The following is a 23283-nucleotide window of genomic DNA, read 5'->3' as shown; positions in this document are numbered from 1 at the left end:
TGCAAGTGCGCCGGCCCCGATCGAGTGGAGAAAAGGACTGATGGGCGATGTGCGGGGCAGAGCCAAGATGGGCGGGGTTACGGCAACGTGCCGGGCCCCGCGCAAGAAAGAGAGGAAGGACACATTTTTGGAAAAAATGTTTATGCTTTTTACAAAGTGCTCCGGTCCCGTCCCACAGGACGGAGAGATGTCCCATAAGTATGGAGGAAAGGGGACGGACGTAGGAGTACATAGATTAGGAATACGTAAGAGGACACAATCCATTCGAAAAACTAGGTCACTCGACCTACAGGTCTAGCAAAATTTTATTGAATTTGCATGGCCCGGGTCATCTCACTAATGTCTTAAGTGGTACACACAAATGTGGTATATTTGCTCATTTTGTGTCTCGGCTACAAAAAGCTTTTGGCTACATTCAAAATATTAGTCCAACATTGCTAATCAAATGGGTTTGTTTGCTAATCAAGAAAAAGTTAATTAGAAAACTCTGCTAATCAATTTTTGAAAACAAATTCATGCCTTTGCATGGATGGCCTTGGTGGCCTGCACGCCTTGTCCTAGGCTCCTGTAACACTTGTGTATAGGTGCATTATACATAACCTACCAATCAATCAATCAATAAAGGAAACTATCCAGCAGGAAATTGAGGCCTTCGAGACCTGCATTCCTTTTCCGTATCCGAAAGTCACAAAAAGGTGAGAAGAGGTTCTAAAGTCCTTTGTCCTATCCAAAGAGAACTTCAAAGCACTCCCATCATCAAAGTTGTGTAGGACCTGCACTGTGTCTGACGCGGGGTCTGAAAAAAACACTCATAAGGTGATTGACTGGTTAATATGAAACTATCATTGGAAGAAAAGATAGGTGTGTGCACAGAACAACCCTATCTTTATGAAGCAACATAAAATGTTCTTCACTGGAGAGAGCCTGTTCGCCAATCCTTCTGACTGAGGTAATGGTGACTAGAAAGGCCACCTTCCAGGTGAGCAATTGCAAGTCCACAGTCGTCATGGGCTCGAATGATTACGGCAGAGCGCGTCGAGCACCACGTTGAGGTCCCGTTTCACCGGAGGAGGTTTGATGGGCAGGAAGAGAAGAAGACCAGCAAAATTATGGTTTATTACAGGGTTTGTGAGAGTGAACCATGAAGAATCAGTGAGGAGGTATGCCCGAAAGCCGAAAGCTACATCCGAAACGAGTATATGTGAATGCAAGGTCCGAGATGAAAGTAAGGACACAATCCACTGAAGCTTGATGAGGATCAATCTGTTTGTCTAAGCACCAGTGACAGAAGCAGAGCCATTTGCTTCTGTACTGTGCCCGTGCACAGGGTTTGCACATTGCGTAGATGATGGGCATATTATCGCCGGCTAGGTTGAACTGTGCTAGCAACCTGATTTCAGGATCCAGGCTGTCAAGCTGAGAGATTGTGGGGAGGGATGCCACACTTGATCGCTCTGGTACATAGAGCGGAAGCTTCCTGTTGGAGAGTGTTGCAAACAGGCCTACAATTCAGGGTCCCCACTCGGAAAAGATCTGGGAGAGCACTTGAATGTTTAACTCCCACACGTGATTTGAAGTAGTTTGGCAACTAAAGGAACTGGAAGCTCGGTTCTCCTGGCCAGGAATATGCACCGCCTGTAGCCAAATTCATTTCTGGACCACTCATTCCCATACCTGAATACAAAGGTTCACCAGGGACACAGATTTGGTCCTGCCCCCACTCCCCTTGCTTGTTCACATAAAACATTGCAACTGAGTTGTCAGCCCCGATTCAAACTATTTTGTTGGAGATACTGAACCGGAAAGCCTTCAAGGCGAGAACATTTGATAGCAGTTCAAGGTAGTTGATGTAATGTTACCTGTCCAGGCACGACCACAGACAGAACACTTGCAAGTGGCCTAGTGTCGCTCCACAGCCGAGCAGAGAGGAATCCATGGTCAACGTCATAGGGTGTTCTGGTCAGAAACAATATGCTGATTTGCATTTCTGTCTGCTAAACGTGCCATGTAAAATACGACTGCAATCTCCCAATGTGTCACACTGTCAATGTCTTTCCTCCTGTTGTGACGTGAATCAATTTTAATAAACAAAGTTAAAAAAAAAAAAAAAATATATGATGAGACATATCCATTAAGGGAGTCCACATCGAGAGGTTAACGAAGATTGACCACCAGCAGAGGTCGGGAGTCATCTCCAGGAACACACAAATCAACTGGGAGTCTGGGTCTGTTACCTGAGACCATCTTTTTTCGAGTGTCATTTGTTGAAGTCTCATCTTTAACCGTGCTAGAGGCAGGGCTAAGACGCAGGATGCCATTAAGACCAGAAGCCTCTGAAACCACCATGCTGACTGTTAGGGAGAATTCTCATTCAATGGCTAATTTCCCTTACCTAGTGAGTCCCTCAGCAGCTTTGCTGGATTTCTGGGGTTAATTTTTGCCACTTGATAAGAGTGTGAGCTTTTCCCCCATTCGTACCCATGTTTTGCCATGTGTATTTCGTCTGTTTTTGTGATTGTGGGTTCTGGAGTACACCATATCAGTAGTCCCCTTCTTTTGTGTGTTACACCGCACCTTCAGTGCAGTGACACAGGGTTGTCTTTTAGACTTCCCACCAACTCCATTTCTGGGGCTGACTACTGTCCCCCAGAAAAGGGTAAAGTTGCTATTAACTTTACTTGGTCATTTAACCACAGATCCAGTACACCCCATCTTACATGGAGTACTGGAAAGGGCTAATCCTTAGCCCTTTTTATCTGTACCTCCTAGAGCATTGTTTCGCTCTTTTAATCATTTAGACTTGGCTGGTGGCAGTGGTATCTACCCTAACTTTTCTACTGCGATTATACTATATAAACGTGGTATTGTTTTAGGCTATTATATTAGCCTCGAACTTAAACCCGCTTGACCAAATACTTTTTCTTTTGGCTACGGTCGGGTATATTCACCATTTCATTTTGTTAAAGTCCTTCTTGTGTTTTACTTTGCACAGCAATCCAGGTTTGCCTTCTTTGTTCACTGTCTTTTGGCGGGCTTCTGCCAAGAAGCCCTCCTCTAGGCGCCTGGGTGTCTAGGTGGGCTGAATGTGAGGGAGGGGTGTAGTCACCCCCTGCAGAGGATATCCTAGGAAACCCAAGTCGCACTTTGCCATGATTGGCTGAGGTGATTGTCCAGGCTGGGCAATCCCCCTGCTGTGTGATTGACAGCCAGGCTGTGTGAATGGGGGATTTTCGCATAAAAGGCAGGACTCTTGTGCTAGAAGTCAGAGTCGCCACTGGAACTACAAGGAACCGAAGAGGAGAAGAAGTCGGCTCCTGCAACTATCCCGTCCCGGTGAAGCCCTGCTGCAGTCCTAAGCTATCTATCCTTCGACAACCAGAGAAGCTCCAGTCCGGAGTCTTCTTCCCTTGAGTCTGGAGGGGATAACCAGCTCATCTTCTACAGCCAGAGGATCCGCTTCGTGGTCGAAATCGCTGCACACTGCTGTAGTGGTCCGGATAGCCATCTGAAGAGCCTCTCCTGTTTTTAAGGAGCGCACTTTTCACCATCGCTGCTGCCGGCTTCAGCCCTGTGTGGTGCAGACCCCTCCAGATGTCCTCCTGCGTATCGAAGCTCCAGGAACCGTGGGTCTGTAGGAAACTACCAGGAACAACTGCTGTGGCACCAGCTTCTTCTGAATAAGGTACTGTGTTCTGCTTGAGGAATTATGGTGAATCCCTTTTCTTCGCCTGCAAGGCTTGCCCTTGTCTTCCCTCCTTCTTATAACTTTTGCTTCCTCTGTTGAATCGTGAACTGTCCGACTGTGTGAGCCTCGACAACAGGAACCCGGTTTCACTTGACACTGACTCCGGCCTATTGACTCTTGAATTTCTGTCTATGAGTGTTCTCTGGTTCTGTCTGCCTTGCCAAAAGTATTGCCTATGATTTTTGCCCCCAACTCTCTCTGGGTATCTCAGGTGCTAAGTGTGTTTTTTCCCCGGTAACATTTCTTGCTGCGGATACACGTTTCTTTATTAAGACCGAACTGTCATTACTGTCAAAAAGTGATCGCTAGTGTATTCCCGGTAACGTCTTTTGTTTCACAACACCGGTCCGTTAAAACACAGGGTACTTACCTTGAAGTTATACCGTACAAAGTGAATTGGTTAGTTGTAGTATATTTTAGGTGTGGTTTTGAACTAATAGAATTGTTGTGTTTATAACAAACGGTTTAAAAATAAATGTACTTATATTTTTTTACCTGAAACCTTGAGTCAATGTTTGCTTGAGTCACAGTAATTGTGGTCCCTTTGTGTAATCTCTGCTACTGCCCATATACTCGAGAAAAACCTGGCTGCTGCGCTACTGCTACCACTTTAACATAGTAGTACAGGCTTGTACCAAAGGTAAAACTTGTATTGCCACCTGTGGTCTTAATTGTGTGTCGTGTGCCCTAAGGGCACTGCACAGGATTCTACCTAACACAGACCTGTGGGTGGAGTTCAAAAATAGGGAACATGTATGCACTATGTCCCTCATCCTGTCGTTTGTTAGAAAGACCTTGGCACAGACTGTGTGCCATTGAAAACCAAAGAAAAGCAGGTCCTCTATCATTGAAAACTTCCTCCAGTTCACCAAAAATCCTAGCTTGAAGAGAAGCTTAAGTAACAAATGCATCTGTGAAGCGGCTTTCGGAGGACAGTGACTCCTGAAGATCCAGTCGTCCAGGTATGGATAGATACGGACTCCACAAAGCCAGAAAAAGCACTGCAATCGCAGCCATCAGCTTTGTGAACACTCTTGGTGCCAAGCTCAGCCCAAAAGGGAGCATGCGGTACTGAAAGTGTGTGTGCCCTACCGAAAAACAAAAGGTATTGTCATGAATCCGCTCCGTTGGAGCGCATGAAATCGATGGCATTTCAATCGCCATTAACGTTCCATCACATTCATTCTTTCCTGCTGTTGAATGAGTGGTCTAGTCTTTTTCAAGATGGGTACCGCCATCCATAACAATGCCCCTTACCGCAGTTTGTGGCTTTGCAACCCTGTTCTCTTTTCAGGTAAAACACTGTACACGTCTTAGCGTGTACTATCCTTGCCTTTCTTGTTAACTGTTTGTTTCGAGCGTTTACCACTTTCTGCTACCCGCTTACTGACTTCTGCTTTTTCCTTCACTTTTAGTCTTCCGGACTTCTTACCTGTGCCTTATTTTTCTGACTTCCCGCATTTATTTGTGCCTACTCCTCGTTCATTGCCTCTTACGGCAGGGTGTTCCTTAAGACTTGTTTCTTAGACGCTTCTCTTGATCCGCTCGTCCGATGCACCGTTTACCTTCCTCTACGGACTATTCTACACTGCTCTCATACGGACTAACTTCTGAGGTTTCAGATCTCTTGCAACCCGGAGGAAGGAAAAGACTACATGGACTATCAGCCATATTGTAGGGTTTTTTTGCTGTCCGGAAGGGTTTTTTCCCCCTTCACCATAGGTTTATTTAGGGTTTATCTCATGCGTGCTTGCTTTGCCACCCCTACAGGCATAGTGGCTTACTCTCGAGGTAGACTCTACCTCTACGAGGACCGTAAATCTTCCTGAAAGAAAGGATCCTCACCTGTCCAGGATATTCAGTCCGAGGAGTACTCCAGCGAAGATTCAGGTGAGGACAACTCCTCTGTTGAGGACAGGTATTTGCTTTGTTGCAGCCGTATTGGTATATGAAGGTACGCATCCTGAAGTTCTACCAAACAAAACCAAGCCTCATTTACAAAGAAGGAGCGGATTTGTGTGGGCGTGATCATCTTGAATCTTTCCTGGGGAATGTGGAGATTGAAATCTGACGGGTTTACAACAGTGCGGAGGCCAGCCCGATTGGATTATGGCACTTTAAAAATGTGGGAGTAGAAGCCCCCGCCGTCTTCTGCCAGAAGGACATGTTCTATCCGAAGAGAGAGAGAGAGATCCTGTCTGCTGTAGAGGACAAGATGGATGAATTGCCGGAAAGGGAAAACGGAAACCCGACTGGGTCATAGATAGAACCTGTGGATCCTTTGTGATGGACTGCCAGGACTCTAGGTGTAAAGCGATGAGTCCCCCAACCGGAGTCGAGTGGGACCATTCCAAACCATCATCTGGCATTTTTGTCAGAAGAGGGGGGTACCGGTTCCAGAGGTGGCGGCTACTGAGTGAGGAAAAAACCCTCGACCACTCGCTCTCTGCTGCTTAAACCTAGGGCTGCTGAAACCATGAAAAGGTACTGGAACAAAATTCCAGGTTCTGGGAGTAAGAATACTTTGCAGCTGGAGTTTTCGTGAGGATGGAGAACGATTGTGCCGTCAAAGTACTCGCCTTGGTTTTTGCCAACTCGTCATCAGTAGAGGTATGGAAGAAATCTTTATCCGCGAACGGAAGATCCAGAACCTTGTCTTGGACCACCTTTATGAACTTGGTTGCATGTAGCCACGCATTGCATGTGACATCTACGCCGATCATAAGGACGCGTGCCGAAGTATCAATGTGATGTGCAGCGGCTTCTAACAGGTCTTGAACCAGAACTCTGGAATCTGATAAACCGGTTTTGAAACTTTCAGCTTTGTCTTTGGGAATTGACTGTTAAAATTCTGAAAGCTCCTTCCAGAGTTTTAGGTTGTCGCAGCCAGCACCACTTCTGTATTTGCTTGACAGAGCTAGAGGGCCGCATTTGCAAAAACTTTCTTTCCAACCCTCTCCTAACTTTTATATTCCTTTGACAAGAATTGTGATGCCGAGAAGGATGATGCCAAAGACTTGGAAGGGAGGGTGGCTGCTGCCTTGACTGTAGAAGACGGGAGGGGACGTGTGGTTAGGGGAATATCCTCAGACGACTGTAGCATGTATCAAGCATCTATCTTTTTGTTTATGTGTTGGTCCATATGTGGCCTCTCCCACACTTTCCAGGCCTCTGCCAAAACATCCTTTTGACGGAAAGGTCCCGACAGTAGGAGATTCAGGAGTCGGAATGCCGAAATGCAACATAAAATCAACCACCCAATCATGAAATGCCCTGACTGACAAAGGCGGATCTTCATTTTCCTCAAACATTTGCAACCAATTTTCAGCCCTAAGTTCTGCAGGGGGGGCCGAGCGCAGAGCATGAGGCACAGGGTTAATATACACATGAACTGGCCTTCTTAATGTGCTGTCTGGTCACAAAATCTACATTCATTTAATGAAAGGTATTTCCTCACACATTTTTTATTTTTGGTAGACTTGAACAGGGACAACTTTCTTATACAGGTCTCATTTGATGGGGCCAGTATTTAACTTGTTAGATCGATGAGCCTCCAACTGTCGCAAAGCAGGTCATAGTGGCTTGCTTCTCTTCGAGTTGGATTCCTTGTTCTCACAGCACAGCGCAACACCTAATTCTCCCGAGTCTGTTTATCAAGTTGTGCGAGTTTGAAACGCTGTATACCGGATATCAGCGAGTTGTTAGGTTGAATGGATTAGAGCTCCACGATCCTGTCGACGCTGGTTGCCAAAAGTGCCCTGCCCCCAATACACGGATCAAAGTAGTGTAACAGTGCCGATGTAGGAGGAAGCGATATTGTAGGGGGAAGGGGCATTCTTGGATTTCAATCCATTCTGGCGCTGCAAGAATTTCTTCCCAAAGATGCAGACGGCAAAGATTTGGGCCTGGCATCCTCACCTGACAAAATGACCAACGTCGTTGATACTGGAGGGACCACCATTTTCAGACTCTGTGGCGACATGCAGCACATATCTGTCAAAGGGCATGGTGGGTATGGTAGTTATTTTAGGAGCCTTCAACAATTCCTTAGCCCTTTTTGCAGAGCCAGTAGAAGTAGACTTTGTAGCGGCCAGTACGAGGGAGCAAAAAGGACAGAGGCTTGCCTAAAGTGTAATCACTTTGAGGGGAACTTTGCATATCAATCCACTTTTAATACCCCCGGAACGGGGATCCTCAGCCTTGCTGATGGATTTCTTAACCCCTTCCCGGAGGAAACGCCGTTATCCAGCTTAGACCCCAAGCCCTTGTGATGCTAGAGTCTGCACAACGACTCCTTGAACCGGATGATCCAGAGTCAGAGTCAAACGCAGAGGGTGCTCTGAAAAGGAAGGTACTCTCCAGAGATTTTTTTTCCTTAATTAATTCCTGCAAGTGAACCGGAGGAGTGCAGTGGAAGGCCGCCCTTTCACTTCTTTTGAGTGTGCAGGCCAAGAGGAAGTCGCAGTAGAAGCACGTGTTCCAGTGATGGTCTGGGCTTAGACACTAGAGGCAAAGACAGTCCGACGTCCGCAGGAGACACACGAGGTGAAGCTCTTATGCTCCAGCATAGGAAAGGAAAACTGCAGAACCGAGGCAGGAAGACAAATAACCAGGTTACTCACTGTAGTGACCTCCATAGTCCATAGTCCATAGTCCATAGTCCCCTTTCCTCCATACCTACGGTACATCTCTCCGTCCTGTGGGACGGGACCGGAGCACTTTGTAAAAAGCATCCAAAAAAGAAAAATGTTTTCAAAAATGTGTGCTTCCTCTCATCGCTCATCAGTCCTTTTCTATCGCCAGGTCAAAGACCTTTTAGCAATAACAGAGGAACCTTATTAGAGGGGACGGCGGGCAGCCGTATGGAGGAAAGGGGAATATGGACTAGGAGTAAGGTGGTCACTACGGTGAGTAACCTGGTTATACTCCTACATCCCATCCCCTTTCCTCCATACTTATGGGAGATTCCCAAGCACTCCTTACAGGAACTATGGGTGGATGGAAAAAATCCCTTACTGAAACAGATTCTTCAGCACAGCCTGACCAAACTGAGCATCAGCTCTTGAGCTCATGTCAAGACAATAATGCTTAGAAAAGGCAGATGGGGAGGCCCAAGTAGCTGCTCTCGTGATGGTCTCTCAGGGGACATATTTCTGAAAAGCAACCGCAGCTGCCTTGCCTCGCACCAGGTGTGCATGAATGCCTTAAGGAGGCTTCAGCCCTTGGACGGTGTAAGACTCCGTAATGCAGGCGGCGATCACTGAGAAATAGTCGCCTTAGACGCCTGCTTACCTTGTGGGTTACCAAAGGTCACAAACAGTTGAGAAGAACTCCTAAACTCCGATGTTCTGTCAATATATAACTTAAGAGCCCTTCTGACATCGAGACAATGCAGAACCCTTTCTGCCTCTGAGACAGGGCTCGGAAAAAAGACTGTCAGGGAGATCGACTGGTTGAGATGGAACTCAGATATCACCTTTGGCAGGAAAGCAGAATTTGTCCATAGGACCACCTTATCCTTGTGAAAGACCAAGATGGGATGCTCCACCGATTAAGGCCTGGAGCTCACTCGCACGCCTTGCTGACGTAACGGCGACCAAAAAGGACAGTTTCCAGGACAGGTACTTGAGGTCCACTGTGGCCATTGGTTCGAAAGGTTTATGGCACAACGCCGTCAGGACCACATTTAGATCCCACACCGGGAGCGGTTACGAATTGGAGGATAAAGGCGCGTCATTCCTGCAAAATGCCTCTTATCACTGGACTAGACAGAGAGTAAGAGCATTGGTCTGTAGAAAGGTAAGCGGAAACCGCAAGTTCTGCATGACAGGACGTGAACACCCGACTCTGCTAAGAAGGATACAAAGGACAGTACGGTGTCAATTGTAGCCTCCCTTGGGTCCAATTGCTTGTTTAAACACCAATGACAGAACCTGAGCCATTTTCTGCTGTACTGGGACCTAGTTGAGGGTTTTCTGGCTGCCTGGATAATGCTCACATTATCCGCAGACAAGTTAAGATGTTCTAAAGACTTGAACTCGGCACCATGCCACCAAGCTGAGCGATTGTGGGGAGGGGTGCCACAGTTGCTGTTCCCCCTGGTGAAGAAGGTTGGGGGTCACCGGTAACCTGATCGGAGGATACACCGACAAGTGTTGAAGTTCTGAGAACCAAAACCTGGCCGGCCACCACAGGGCTATGAGTAGAACAGAACAGTTCACAGAGTTCATTATTTGCAAATTACTCGCTGAACTAGAGGCAGAGGCGGGAAAGCGTAAGCCCTCATGTTGTGCCAAGGAATCTCGAGAGCATCCCCCAGAGAGGAGGTCCACATCCCCCCTCTGGAGGCATACTGAGGAAGCTTCTTGCTTACCGCCGTAGCGAAGAGGTCCACTTCCGGTGTGCCCCAACACAGGAAAATCCATGAGAGGACCTCTGCCTTCAACTCCCACTCGTAGCTGACCATTGTCAGCCAGCTGAGGGCATCTGCTGTGACATTCAGCTGGCCCGGGATGTGCACTGCAAGCAACCAGACACCATGAAGAAAAGCCCACTCCCAAATCTGGATGGACAGGTCCACGAGGCGGGGAGACTTGGTTCCCCCTTGCTTGTTGATGTAATATATTGTCCGTGCTTATGCGGACCACCTTGTTGGCAATGATCGGTCTGAACGCCCTGAGCGCTAAGAAGATAGCCAGGAGCTCCAGATGATTTATGTGGAGGAGTTGTCCTGAGGCGACCAAAGCTCTGAGACCTGAAGAAGAGCCAACGTTGCACCCCACCCTAGAAGAGAGGAGTCCGTCGTAACCGTCACCGTAGGGGCTGGGTCCTGAAACCCTGCACCCACCGACAGGTTGCTGAGAGACGACCACCACTCCAGGTCCACTCTCATGCAAGCCGGAATCATTATCAAGTCCGGATCCACAGCCTGACGCCAAGAACTCCGAAGAGCAATCCGAGTTTGCCTCATCTTTAGACGAGCAAGAGGAAGAGCCAACACGCACAAGGCCATGAGGCCCAGAAGCCTCTGGAACCACCAGGCCGACATGCTCTCTGACTGCGCAAACATCTGACACGTGGCCAACAGATCCGCCATTCTGTCCCCGGTCAGGTACACTCTGCAGTCGATCGTGTTCCAGCGAAAACCCAGGAAAATCAAGTCCTGTGAGACCATCATGGAACATTTCCACCAGTTGACCGACAGCCCAAGATGGAACAGGAGCTGTAGGAGAGACTGAAGATTGCACGCGTCTTTCACCGGGCAAGGGCTGCGTAAGAGCCAGTCGTCCAAATACGGATACACATGGATACCCTGCAGATGAAGATAGGACGCAATCACCAACATCTTCGTGAAGACACGCAGCGCCAAGCTGAGGCCAAAATGGAAGCACTCGAAACTGCAAGTGCTCCTCTCCCAAAGAGAAAAAGAGATATATCCTGTGTGGATTCCAAATCAGAATATGCATGTACGCATCCTGAAGATCCACCATGCTGAGCCAATCGCCCATCTGCAAGGAAGACCGTATCTGGTTGGGCGTGATCATCTTGAATTTCTCTTGAGGTAGGAAAAGATTGAACTAGGAAAGGTCTAGGATAGTGCGCAGGCCAGCCTGGTTGGGTTTGGGCACCGTAAAGAGTCGGGAGTAGAAGCCCTCTCCTCGCTCCCCGAGGGGAATGGGTTTCAACGCTCTGAGGTTCAGAAGCTTCTGCACCTCGGCGTTCAGGGAGGGCGATCCCGACAGCTGGAAGGGAGGGTTGGAGGGTGGGGTAGGGGTTAGGGGTAAGCAGAAGCCGCCCGAGCGGCTGACAAGACCCATCTGTCTTCGGTGATGGTCTGCCACGCCTCCCAATGAGACGCAATGACTCCTCCCACCAGGGTCTTGTGCGAGCGCGGAGAACCCTCATTTGGTAGGTTTTTCGGTGGTGTTGCCACCTGAACCTGAGGAGGAGGCGGAGGAGCGGGAAAAACTGAGTCCTTTGTTGCCTCCGGGGTTTATTCCCCAAAGGGTTATCCACTCTACGAGATTTAAGGTCAAGAAAGCCCCTGAAACCAGAGGAGGGCCGACTCTGCGACAACGGTCTATGAGTTTTAAAGGGAGTTTTAACTAGGACCGACAAGAACTTAGCTGTCTGAGTGCTATCCTTCATCTTGGTCAGCTCTACATCGTTTGTAGAATGAAACAGCTCCTTACCGTCAAACGAAAGGTCAAACACCTTGTCCTGTACTTCCTTTGAAAATTTGGTGGCATGCAACCACGCCTGTCGGGAGGTATCAACCCCCCCGCTGGTACGAGGTCTCTAAGTGGTGAGCCGCAGCCTCCAGGAGATCCTGGGCCAAGACCCTGGCGTCGGATAATCCCGCCTTAAAATCCTCCAGCTTTTCAACAGGAATGAACTCCTCAAACTCAGACAGACCGTTCCACATCTGCATATTAGCCCCCGCTAACCCTAGTTCGGCATTGGCCTGCCGGAGCTGCAAGGCCGAGTTAGCGAAAATCTTCCTCCCAAGGGAGCCAAGAAGCTTGTCCTCCTTTCCCAGAACCTGAGTAGCCGTCGTGGAAGAGGATGCCGCAGGCCCAGACTAAGGTAGCCACAGCCACCACCGTGGAGGAGGGGGGCGGACAAGACGACAAAGCCACCTCTTCCGAAGAATGCAGCCTGTATCGCAGGTCAATTTTCTTATTGGCGAAAAGTCCAGAGTGTGGCTTTTCCCAAACCCTACGGACCTCGGCCAGAACGTCCTTCTGCAAGAACAGGCCGGTACGCTCCAAAGGAGACAGGGTGAACGCCCCAGAAAGCACACCCACCGCGGAGCGGGTGCCTCAGGCACCGGAACATCCAAAAAGCACATGTCCAGTACACGTCATGGAAAGCTCTAATCGAGCGGGGCAGATCCTCGTTGTCCGGATCGCCCTGCGCGTCATCCGACAGATCAGGATCCTGCTGAACCGTGTCGGGCACTGCCTTGTCCACGGGGGACAATGGGAGCAAAGGCGGAAGAGTCGGGGAAGGCACCGTAGACAAGGGAGGTGCCGGCGGGACCACCGGAACGGGTGGAGCCGGAGGCGCCGGTGGACATATCTCCCTAAAGAGCCCTTTGAAATATTGCCTCATGGGGTCGGTATGCATGAGCGTCTGAAATTTGCCAAAAAAGGCATCCTCCGGGGACTGTTTTGGAACCAGAGGAGGCCTCTCATGAGGAGGATAATTCCAGGGACGTAACGGGGAAGGTTGCCACACCGGCCCATCACCCGACGTATCCACAAAAATCAAAGGTGCCGAACCCACAGGCAATGAAACATTGTGCAGAAGGGGCATCCGAGCGTTCCGATTATAGACTAGCCAATAAGGATGCGCACAAGGAACCCTATGTTCACCCACAGAGCCAAGCCCTACACCTGAGGCCGATGGCGTAGTTGTAGGGGTAGCACCCAAAATGGCCACCGTGGTCGTGTCGGGAACGGCCGCCATTTTGTCATCACCTGAGGGGAACTGCGGCACGTGAGGAAGTGAGGCAGGGGTCCCCGTCGATGGATCAGGGGTCTTAACTTTAGCCTTAACATAAGAAACCTTGGCAGAGCCGGTACTATGAGGCCTGGAATGTTTCTGCGACATACCAATTGCCAAATTAGCCTTCCCAGGAAGGACCTCGGCACTGCCGGTAAAAGAACTTTCCTTCTTTGCCCCCTCAACAGATCTGGCGTCGCCACAAGAGCGGGAACGGTGAGAAACAACCTTCACCGATAAGGCCTTGTCAGGCCTCTCAGAAATGTTGGCAACCTTAGCCTCTGGACGAGGGACCTCAGACCCAGGTCCGGTAACAGCCTTACTAGCGCGGGCCTCGAACATCCGTTCGGTAACACCAAGCCCCACCGAGGCCTCGGGCGAACCCCGGTCTTATTTTTGATGGAAGCCGATAGAGAGGCCTCAGAGCAAACTCCGGTACCCCACGAATCAGTAGAACTGGGTCTACAAGCAGCCCCCACAGGAGAGGCCTCGGAGCGTAGTCCGGTATCCACAGGAACCCTTGCGGAGACCCTCAGAGAAAACTTTGGTACAATTATTAGGCCCAACGGGCACCTCAGGGGAATCCCAGGTGGCAGAGCGATCAACGGCCCTCCTTGTTCGGGAAGAACCCGGGAAGGTTTCTCCCGGCCGGGGTGCTCTCAAAAGTAAAGAACTTACCGGGTGTTTCTTCTTTTCATCGATAAACGCTTGAAAATGCAAAGGTGGAGTCCGTCGGAACACCTCCTCCCACCGCTCCAACCAACGCTGAAGTGCCCGGACCGAAAGGGAATCACAGTAAAAACATGACTCCCAACGGTGATCCGGACCCAAACACTCTAGACAAAGAGGATGGGGATCCACCTCGCGAAACGTCGGTGACACGAAGCACAATCTGGAAAGTCTAGTTTGAACGACAGACTAGTACACGATCGCTAGCGAGAGCCAGAGAAGGAAATAAGGAAGAAAATCTCCGGAGAATTTGGCGCAGAGCGTGCCAATTGAAAGAGAGTCCGTGCCCGTGTTCCCCACAGGTGCCACTGGTCGCCTTAACTATGGGGGACAGCCAGCTTAGGAAAATAATCAGGACATACTGGGAATCGAAAATAGCCAAGTTTGCGAACGCAGGTAGACAAGCATGCCCGAAATGCGATGAGGAAGACGCAGACATGACACACATGTTCTGGTCCTGCCCAGTGATTGAAGACTTTTGGGGGGGAAGTGGCACAGAAATTAGCAGATAAGGGGGTCCTGCTACGCATTGACACGGCCTGGGCCTGCCTCCTGAGAGGGTTCCCCAGACCACGGAACACCAAACATCTCGGGAAACTGAGAGACCTGGCCTATGTACTTGCTAAGAGAAGGATAGCCATGAGTTGGAAGCAATGCCATGGCCCAAGAATAGAGATATGGTGGCGGGACCTGCAGAAGTGGGCAGAGGCTGAAACAGTGGTATGGCAGGAAGTGTGCAGCAATTGCGGGGAAGAAGATGTGGGTAACCTAGCGGCTTGGAGGATGTTAATTACGGGACTGTTTAGCACGGAAGTGGACCCTGCTGCTTCGGAAGGAAGCGACGCCCAGCCACACCAAGTTTACACAGAACTGTAAGGTTGATAAGCTCTTGGGGGGGGGGGGGTTGAAGTGCAGTAACATGTGATTAACTGATGTTTACGGTTGTATTGTATAATGCTGCAAGTTTGGTTTGTATTGTTTTATTTTGAAAATAAAAAATATTTAAAAAAAAAAAAAAAGGAAGAAAATCTTCCGCGGATGCAAGTGCCTCCAGTTCCGAACGAGCGGAGAAAAGGATTGATGGGCGATGCATGGGGCAGGGCCGAGATGGGTGGTGTTAGGGCAGCGTGCCGGGCCCCGCGCAAGAAAGAGAAGGACGACACATTTTTGAAAACAATAATTTTTGTATGCTTTTTACAAAGTGCTCCGGTCCTGTCCCACAGGACGGAGAGATGTCCCTTAAGTATGGAGGAAAGGGGACGGGACGTAGGAGTATTGAAGGACAAAAAGCAGGGTAAGAAAAAATCTGTGCGATGCTAATTGCATCCAATCACTCTGCATCTAGAAAAGGACTGAAGGGTGATGTGTTGGGTAAGGCTCAGGAAGGCAGGGCTGAAGACACACGCACTGACCCCGCATAAAAATCGAAAAAGGATTTTCTTTTTATGCTGTCAAAAGGTGATCCGGTCCTGTTACGAAGGACGGAATATCCCACAAGTATGGAGGAAAGGGGACGGGACATAGAAGTAATCTAAACTACCTACTGGTCAACGGATAGCACAAAGTAGCAAAGGACATACAGTAAAAAGTACCTCTCCATCTAATATTGGCCTGGTGATGAAAATGAATTGTGACTTGTTTAATCCAATATTTACTGAGAACCTTGTTTTTAAACTATCACACCTACCCCTTCCCCAATGTATTAATTCTACCTCGGTTCACTACCTACATCAGCATTTTCCCATTTTTGTATGTTGCACATACCACAAATCTCTTCTTATTTGTATGGGATGCCACTTTCCAGGGACAGCCCTAGTTTGGCCCAGTGTGAAAAATAAAAAACAAATACATGCACTTTTGTCACTTAAACTATTAGCAAATACCAACCTTTTCTGAAATGCCTAATGTTTATTCAGGAGGTGGATGGGAGGTCTGGGACAGGCATGGTATCAAGAGACGACACAGACAAGTGAAACACAGTTTGAAAACCTTTAGTCTCTATGGTCAGGATGGTGTAACGCCTAATTTGCCCCAACTCCAAGATGGGAATGTTCCCTAATGGAAAGTAAACTAAGAGAAGCCTAGGTCTGCCAGTCCAAAACAAAATACAGTCTCTGTCAAAACCTATGCTTGTCCTCACTTTTACAGAATAACAGGGTGAATGGGATTTGGTCAACTGAATAGTGTTCAAAGTAAAGTTAATGTGACAATGGAGCCTTTCTGCAGCTCACTTCCCCAAGTTTAAGACTCTCGGGATTATAAAGATGCACAAGTCGCTCAGGTTTCACTTGGCAAGGAAAAGTTCACATGGTACAATGTTCACTTGGCAAAAAGTTCACTAGGCAAAAAGTTCACTAGGCAGAAAGTTCACTAGGCAGAAAGTTCACTAGGCAGAAAGTTCACTAGGCAGAAAGTTCACTAGGCAGAAAGTTCACCATATTTTCCTGGTAAATTCTTTAGTCTTTTCCAGATCTCCTTTCCATGAACCCAGAAGCCCTTTAGATCATGCAGCTCCTTGCTTTCAATTGGCTCCCCTGGTCGTGGCGCAGTTTTCAGACCACACAGTCCACTCATTATAGGTCGCACAGCCAAGTGCCTTTTTCATTATACTGGGGTCTATGCGGCCAGCCTGTATCAATCTGCCGCCTGGTGGCCACCCCAATGCTTCTTTGTTCTTGGGTTAACGTCTGTTATCTTAGGTCAGGGCCTCCCCACATGACTCTCAGACACTCCTGGGCTCCTGTCATGGCCAAAGGGAACAAGCATTTTATTTTACCAATGTAACAAGGGATCAGCACGCCCCTCGGCTCCCTTCTTTGGACTTCTCTTCTTTGCTGGAGACATGGGTCGTTAACCATGCTTCTCCTGGATGCTTCCTCACACAGACTCTTAATACATTCTATGAAGGCAGAGGGGGTGGGGGTTGGGTAGGTCACTGTCAAGGAAGGGGGATACCATGTCTTTGGTATAAGGGTGTTCTTAGGATAGGAAATTGGTATTGGTTCTTTCACTCTGGTACCCTCATAAATTAGGTTAACAGAGAAGAAAAATATTGGTTCTCAAAGTAGTTTCTGAGGGACGGGAGGATAAGTCCAGGTTAAAGTTAGAAAAGGGGGTTTTACATTCTCTTGCGTTCCTCCGAGTGTGAGTGTTCGACGGAAGATCCTGGGGTAGGGTAGGACATGCGTGATGATATCCTTTGACAGAGGAGAAATAGGATTAGGAAAAGTGGGATGCCAGATGTCATCTTCGGCATCCCACTTCCGTTCTTCAAAGACCCTCCATCCCAGCAGTACCCCATTGCAGCCTCACTCCCAAGGTCAGAATCTGGCAGTCTTGCCGTTCCTTGGTTACCCGAGGGGGGTCTTCAGCGGGTTAAATGGGAGAACGCCCTCAGATTTCTCACAGAGGAAGGTTGAGAGTTGGAGGCAGTAAGAATCTGTCAGTGGCAGGAAGGATGGTTCAGGATCCGTGGATTTAAGTGATGGACACCAGAGCTACTCCTCGGTTTGGACTAACACTGATTATGTCTGCAAATCGTAGTAGGCTGGCTGAAACTATATTGTCACTAAACCGGCACAAATAAGCAGAACCGCAAACGAAAGGGTACAGGAAAACATGCTGACAAATGGTACTAACTGAAAAGGTTTAATAGAGTCATTCAACATGTTAAATGGGACACAATTGTTTTGTGAGAAGTTCTGAGTAAATAAGATTTGTAATCGGTGTTAACCAGAGCTCACTTTTGTTTTTTAAAATAAACCAATACCAGTTACTTAATAGAAAAGATGACCGTGTTCAATAAAAAAAGCTTACATTTCCACAAAAGTTAGATTTGTATGCCAATTTCTACTTCTAATTAGGTGAAATGTACTCACATTTGTGGATTTTGGAAGGGGACTGCTGTGGGGTTCAGAGTAAATCTTGCTGTTGATTTAAAAGGAGGGTTGGCAAAATTCAACTTGAGTGCTTTGCGTTTACCTGAGCAAAAAGTAAAACAAACATTTATTCACAATCTATCCACAAATTAGAAAAACTGGTAAAGGATTGAGCTCATCACATTAATTTTCTTTTCTAAAAAATAAATAAGTGATATTATATCATGCAAAATATGTAGCTGCAGCATGCACTTCCACTTCCTCTGCATTAAGCATACAATGACAGGTCTTGGAACAAAATAATTCTGAAGACCAATCTCACAACTGTCTAAGTTTAACCACTTGCCCTCCTACTCTTGTCAGCAATCACCATTACTTTTATTTATTTATTTAGTACCCCGGTGAATGGCGCTCAGCAGATAAGGCTGCTCAAAATGTGCTATATATTCACTGACGATCCTGCAAATCAAGCAAGATGAGAACTGCGCGACCCTTGCTGCCGCATTGGCGCTCCCTGCCCCAAAACCAGCAGTAAGCAGTTAATGAAAAATAATGCTATGCACTGTCACTGGCAGACCTTTTCAATTGTCCTTTGCAGCTTTGTAAAAAACAATGATAAACTGCAAGTTGCAGCGAGGGTTGACTTATACATGCACCCAAGTTTTTTTTTAAACTGCCTCTTTTCTTACTTGAGGACTGATCTGTCCCGTAACACTGCAACGCCTGTGTTAACTTGGCTCCAAGTGTCATTACTGGGCGGGTTGGCGAATTATTACCTAATTAGTACAGGATTATGTGGAGAGCAGGCCAATACATTTCTGGGGATAATATTGCTCTACAATATTGTAGCAAAGTGCAAGGAATTCGCTTAAAGGCCGGTAGACCGTTGTGTAAATGCCCTTGGGGACAAGGCAAGGACTGTCATTCCACTTACTAGGGATAACTGAATCAAGCTTGTTATACCAGTTTTCCTAAAAGCCAGTAGAATAAAAGCTTGCGTCTTTGGGCTGAATGAGGACCTGAAAACAATACAAAATGTACAATGGACCAACTATGTACTTTTCAGCAAACAAATGGTTTGGAATTAAGCAAATTAAGAAAAAACACCAGATAGCACATATGAAAACAGAGGGAAAAACATCCACCAACAAAGGCCATTGTCAACCTCTCATAAGATTCCTATAGACTTGACTAGGTTTTAGATCGAGAAGGACCAATAGTCCTAATGACCACCACAACTACATCCAGAAAGCGCACACACAGAACAATTCCATTTTAGGTATTACGCTGAGTAGAAAGACCCAACCAAACAACATTGCAAAAAACCCCAAAAGATTGTAAAAGCAATTTAAGAGCACATTAGGAATCTGGTACTGATTAAGTCCAATACAGACATGCAAAGGGCTCCAAGTAACACAAAGAAAAAATATATGAGTGCCCATCATATGCCCTCTCTCACACTGAACCTATTAGCGTGTGTAGAAAAAGCATAGAAGGAACATGTAATTAAAAATGCATGCCATCTAGGACTCTCCCCAACCAAGTGGTAAATTTCAAGATACCATGGTTGTTGGTCACTCCACAATAACTCAATGTCGCGTTGAAAGGGCAAATAAAGGCCTGTAAAACTGTGTTACTATTTCGAAACGCACCTAAAGGGCGAGAGCATAACGTTTTCTCGTCCTACTTAATACTCTGTAACGGCAACTAAAATGTTAACATGGATAGCATAAATGTGCTCCTTACAAAATCGTAGAGCAGCTACGTTTCCACCTGCCACTGCAAGCCATTACATGGTCTGCGTTCGCCCATCAATCATCTTGAGATTCGGAATTCTAAACATCAATTTAACTGTTACCCACAGTGATTACATTTCACGGACACCACCGGCAACATAAACATTACAGGCTATTACTTTCTTGTTTTAAAATATTTGTATTGAAATTTCAGGTAATCGAAAACAAACTGACAAGTAACAATGGAGTTCTGAATTACAATAAATACAATTGTATTATATTCCATAGCAGATAGTCAAATGTCAGGAAATATATGTAAAAAAAGAAAAGGTTACTCGCTGCAGTGACTAACGTACTGCTGATCCATATTCCCGTTTCCTCCATACTGTGGGATATTCTGTCCTTCGGAACGGGGCCAGAGCACTTTTTTGGTAGAATAAAAAAAAAAATATTTTAAAAATTTTATCCCACAAATATGGTAGAGTGGAGACGGGACGTAGGAGAACAATGAATATAAACAGCCAAATCATAGACTCTGTACATATCAAGAACTGGCAACCCCCCTTTGGAGATTCGATAATCAACTGCGTACATCTCTACCAGCTTCTATGAGAGGTTACCCCCATACCACAATAACGAGCTTGTTCAACATGACGACATTTGTCACAACTCCTCCATTGAAACTGAAGGTGGCAAGAGGTCATTTCCCAGCAAAACTCAACCACGATCTTAAATCATATCAAATATAGCATCTTATCCTCTCAAAGTTGTCCTTCCTCCATATGGACATCCAGTTCAACTGCAGCCCATTTTCTAACATCCCTTACACTGCAAATGGAGTGGGTATCTCCTTTCTTCATGTTGTAGCAATAATATATTGCACCAAAAGTGACCCTTAGGAAATAGTTGCAAACACTCAATTTTGACCAGCACTCGTCACAATAGCATGCTTAACTTGAGGTAAGGCTCCAATTAGCAGTGCAAGATGTCAGTTAAACATCCCATAACCTTCACTCAGACTCGATTTGCGCATCTTGGATCGAATGCGGACACATTAATGTACCGCCTTCTTATGCGTCGTCAGTGGAAGGAAAGACGGCCCAGTGGTCTTGGAGAAGCTCAGTTTTGTATGCCTTTATCGCAAACTACATGTTATATATCTGCAAAACTGCAGGACAACTTGACTGACTCGACTTGCTGCGAACGCTTGTGCATTGAAGTTAGAGGCCTCGCAAATTCTTACAAATCCTAATATAGCGACAGGTTGAGTTACTTAGTTTACATCCTCGACCTAAGAGGTGGATTTGGAGCACTTGCTCCAAAATACTATCTATTAATGGAAAGACATTTTTCAAATGCCTCATCCCCACTCAGTACCACAGTAGAAAGCATGGTTTTAACATATGTATTCAGTACCACATCAGCAGTTAGCAGGGTGCCAATTGATGTAATCACTCCCTTTGTGTTTTGGTGCCTTGCTGGAGCACGAAAGCTAAAGATGGACAGGCTCAAAACAAACATTGGAAAGTATACGTAGACAAATCCACAGTGATTGCATACATGCATGCTATACGTTTGGGCTGGTCTTAATTACTTGGGTCTTGCCCAAGCACCACCTATGATGCACAACTGTGCTTTCTGTTATTTAACATTTTATTTTCTGATAATGTATTCCTTTCATGGTTTACACAAACATCTTTCGTAAACAAAGAAAAGAAATGTAATAAAGAATGGGTATACATATTTTAAAGTCTAACCTGGGTATCAGTGACCAGGCCCTGGCAGACTTCCTTTCTCACCGACCGACCCTCTCATGTCAAACTGGAGTCTTTCCTCTCTTCCATCTCTCTCTCACCTTGTGGTGTTCCACAGGGGTCTAACCTTTCTCCCTGGCTTTTCCACCACTACCTGGCACCACTTGGCCACCGCCTCGTTACCTTCTGCTCCAATTTTCAGTGTTATGCGGATGACACCCAGCTATCTTTTAGGCTCCCTCAGCCACCTCAGCTGCTCCTTTTATACCAGACTGTCTGGCCGCAATTCAGGAATGGTGTGCCACCAATGATCTCTGACTTAATGCCAGTAAGACTGAGATCCTCCTCATCGGTACACCTGTTCCCTCCTTCAATCGATCTCTCCGATGCCCACTCGGAGGCTAAAAAGCTTGGTGTCATCTTCGACTCCACCCTCTCCTCCTCTCCTCAAATCTCTGATGTCTCTTAAGTCAAACTTTCAGCCCCCCCCCCCTCAGAGGTATTCTTCCTTTTCTCACTTTCCCCCAGAAGCTCACTGTGTCCAGAGCTCTGGCCCTCCCTAGGCTGGACTACTGCAAGAGCCTCTTTCTAAATCTGCCTGCCTCTACTCTTCGACCTCTACAACTTATCCAGAACAGGACTGCAAGACTTGTCTTTTGCCTCAAGCCCAGGGATCGTATCTCTCCAGCTCTGAAACTTCTTTACTGGCTCCCTATGGCTGCAAGGATCAAGTTCTAGACCCTTTGCTCAGTCCACAAGGCTTTCCAGGGCCTGGGACCGCACTACCTCCAACTTTCTCTTCCTAAACATCTTCCCTCTGGCGCTCTTCACTCATCCACCTCCAACTCTCGGAGGGTCAGTCCCTTCTGCAAGCAGAGAGTCGGAGCAGATCTCTCTCCATGGCTGCAGCCTCCATCTGGAACAGCTTCCCTGCCTCTCTCAAACTGGAGCAGAACCCCCTCTGGTTCTGGAACCAACTCAAGCCCTTCCTTTTTGCTTCCGCTTGCTCTGTTCCTCTCCCCTTCTGATGTCGCTGACTGCTCCATACACTGGCTACCTAGCTACACTCTGAACTCGGGCCCAGGCTCCTGCATGTCCAGTTGCCCTCGCACTGCCTGTGGGCACTCCCAGCAATTAAGGGTCTGTACTTGCAAGCCTACAGTCCCTTCTCTCAGCGCTTATGAGCCACTCGCTGGCTGCACTTATTGAGTTACCTGCACTTCTCCATTCCCCCAACCCCCAGCACTTCTCCCCTCACTCTTCCCAGCACTTGTGCGATCTGAATGACACAGGACCCAGTAAGATCGCTTTGTCCCCCCCCCCCCGTGTCTTGTCATGCCTAGAAACACTTGTGTACAGGCGAATTATGAATGCCATATCATATACAAAGTGTTTTTCTTGTCTATATAACTTTATTTATTAAAAAGTCAACTATTTGGCTACAGACACATACTTATAAACTACTCAGCTGAATACTTAAATCCAGTGTTGGAAATGGAAAATATTTATTGGAGTAACCGTCACTTCTTAAGAGGGGCAGGGCATTGGAAAGGATGTTTGGGGCGAAAGGGCATGGCCCCCAGATAGATTGGGCAACACAGTATCTTCTATATAGAACCCAAGCCTGGCGATTTGCATAAAAGCAAAGCACATTATGGGAAAAACATAATGTCCACAATTTTAAATGTTAAACATGTCTTATAGTGATTCATTAAGAAAACCTTTTAAGAAAATAATGGATTCTTTTGTTGCGATTGTTCACAATATACACCCTTAATAAAGAGATGTCTGTAAAATGCAGCACATATATACCAGTTTGAAAAGCTGCAAAACCGTATGTGCGGCTTTTGCAGTTTCTGTGTGTGTGTTCTGAACTCGTGTTCTAAACACGTGTAAGGAGCAAACTGCTTTCAGAAGAAAGTGGTCTGCTCGAT

The 23283-nt window shown here is 47.1% G+C and overlaps 1 protein-coding gene across 4 annotated transcripts in view; it reads right to left on the bottom strand.

Moving 5' to 3' along the window:
- The window catches only part of MAP2K4 (mitogen-activated protein kinase kinase 4), a 1243547-nt gene that overhangs the window by 981248 nt on the left and 239016 nt on the right, over positions 1–23283 (bottom strand). For all 4 annotated transcript variants that reach the window (XM_069654511.1, XM_069654508.1, XM_069654510.1 and 1 more), the window contains one exon: positions 17860–17962. In XM_069654511.1, coding sequence (XP_069510612.1) covers positions 17860–17962 — 103 coding nt within the window. The remainder of the gene's footprint in view (positions 1–17859; positions 17963–23283) is intronic.

Source organism: Ambystoma mexicanum, chromosome 3q, assembly GCF_040938575.1.
Source record: "Ambystoma mexicanum isolate Mex_15411 chromosome 3q, UKY_AmexF1_1, whole genome shotgun sequence".
In the NCBI taxonomy this organism is placed as follows: domain Eukaryota; kingdom Metazoa; phylum Chordata; class Amphibia; order Caudata; family Ambystomatidae; genus Ambystoma; species Ambystoma mexicanum.
The sequence above is the reverse complement of the archived record's forward strand: the minus strand, read 5'-3'. Positions and strand labels throughout refer to the sequence as shown.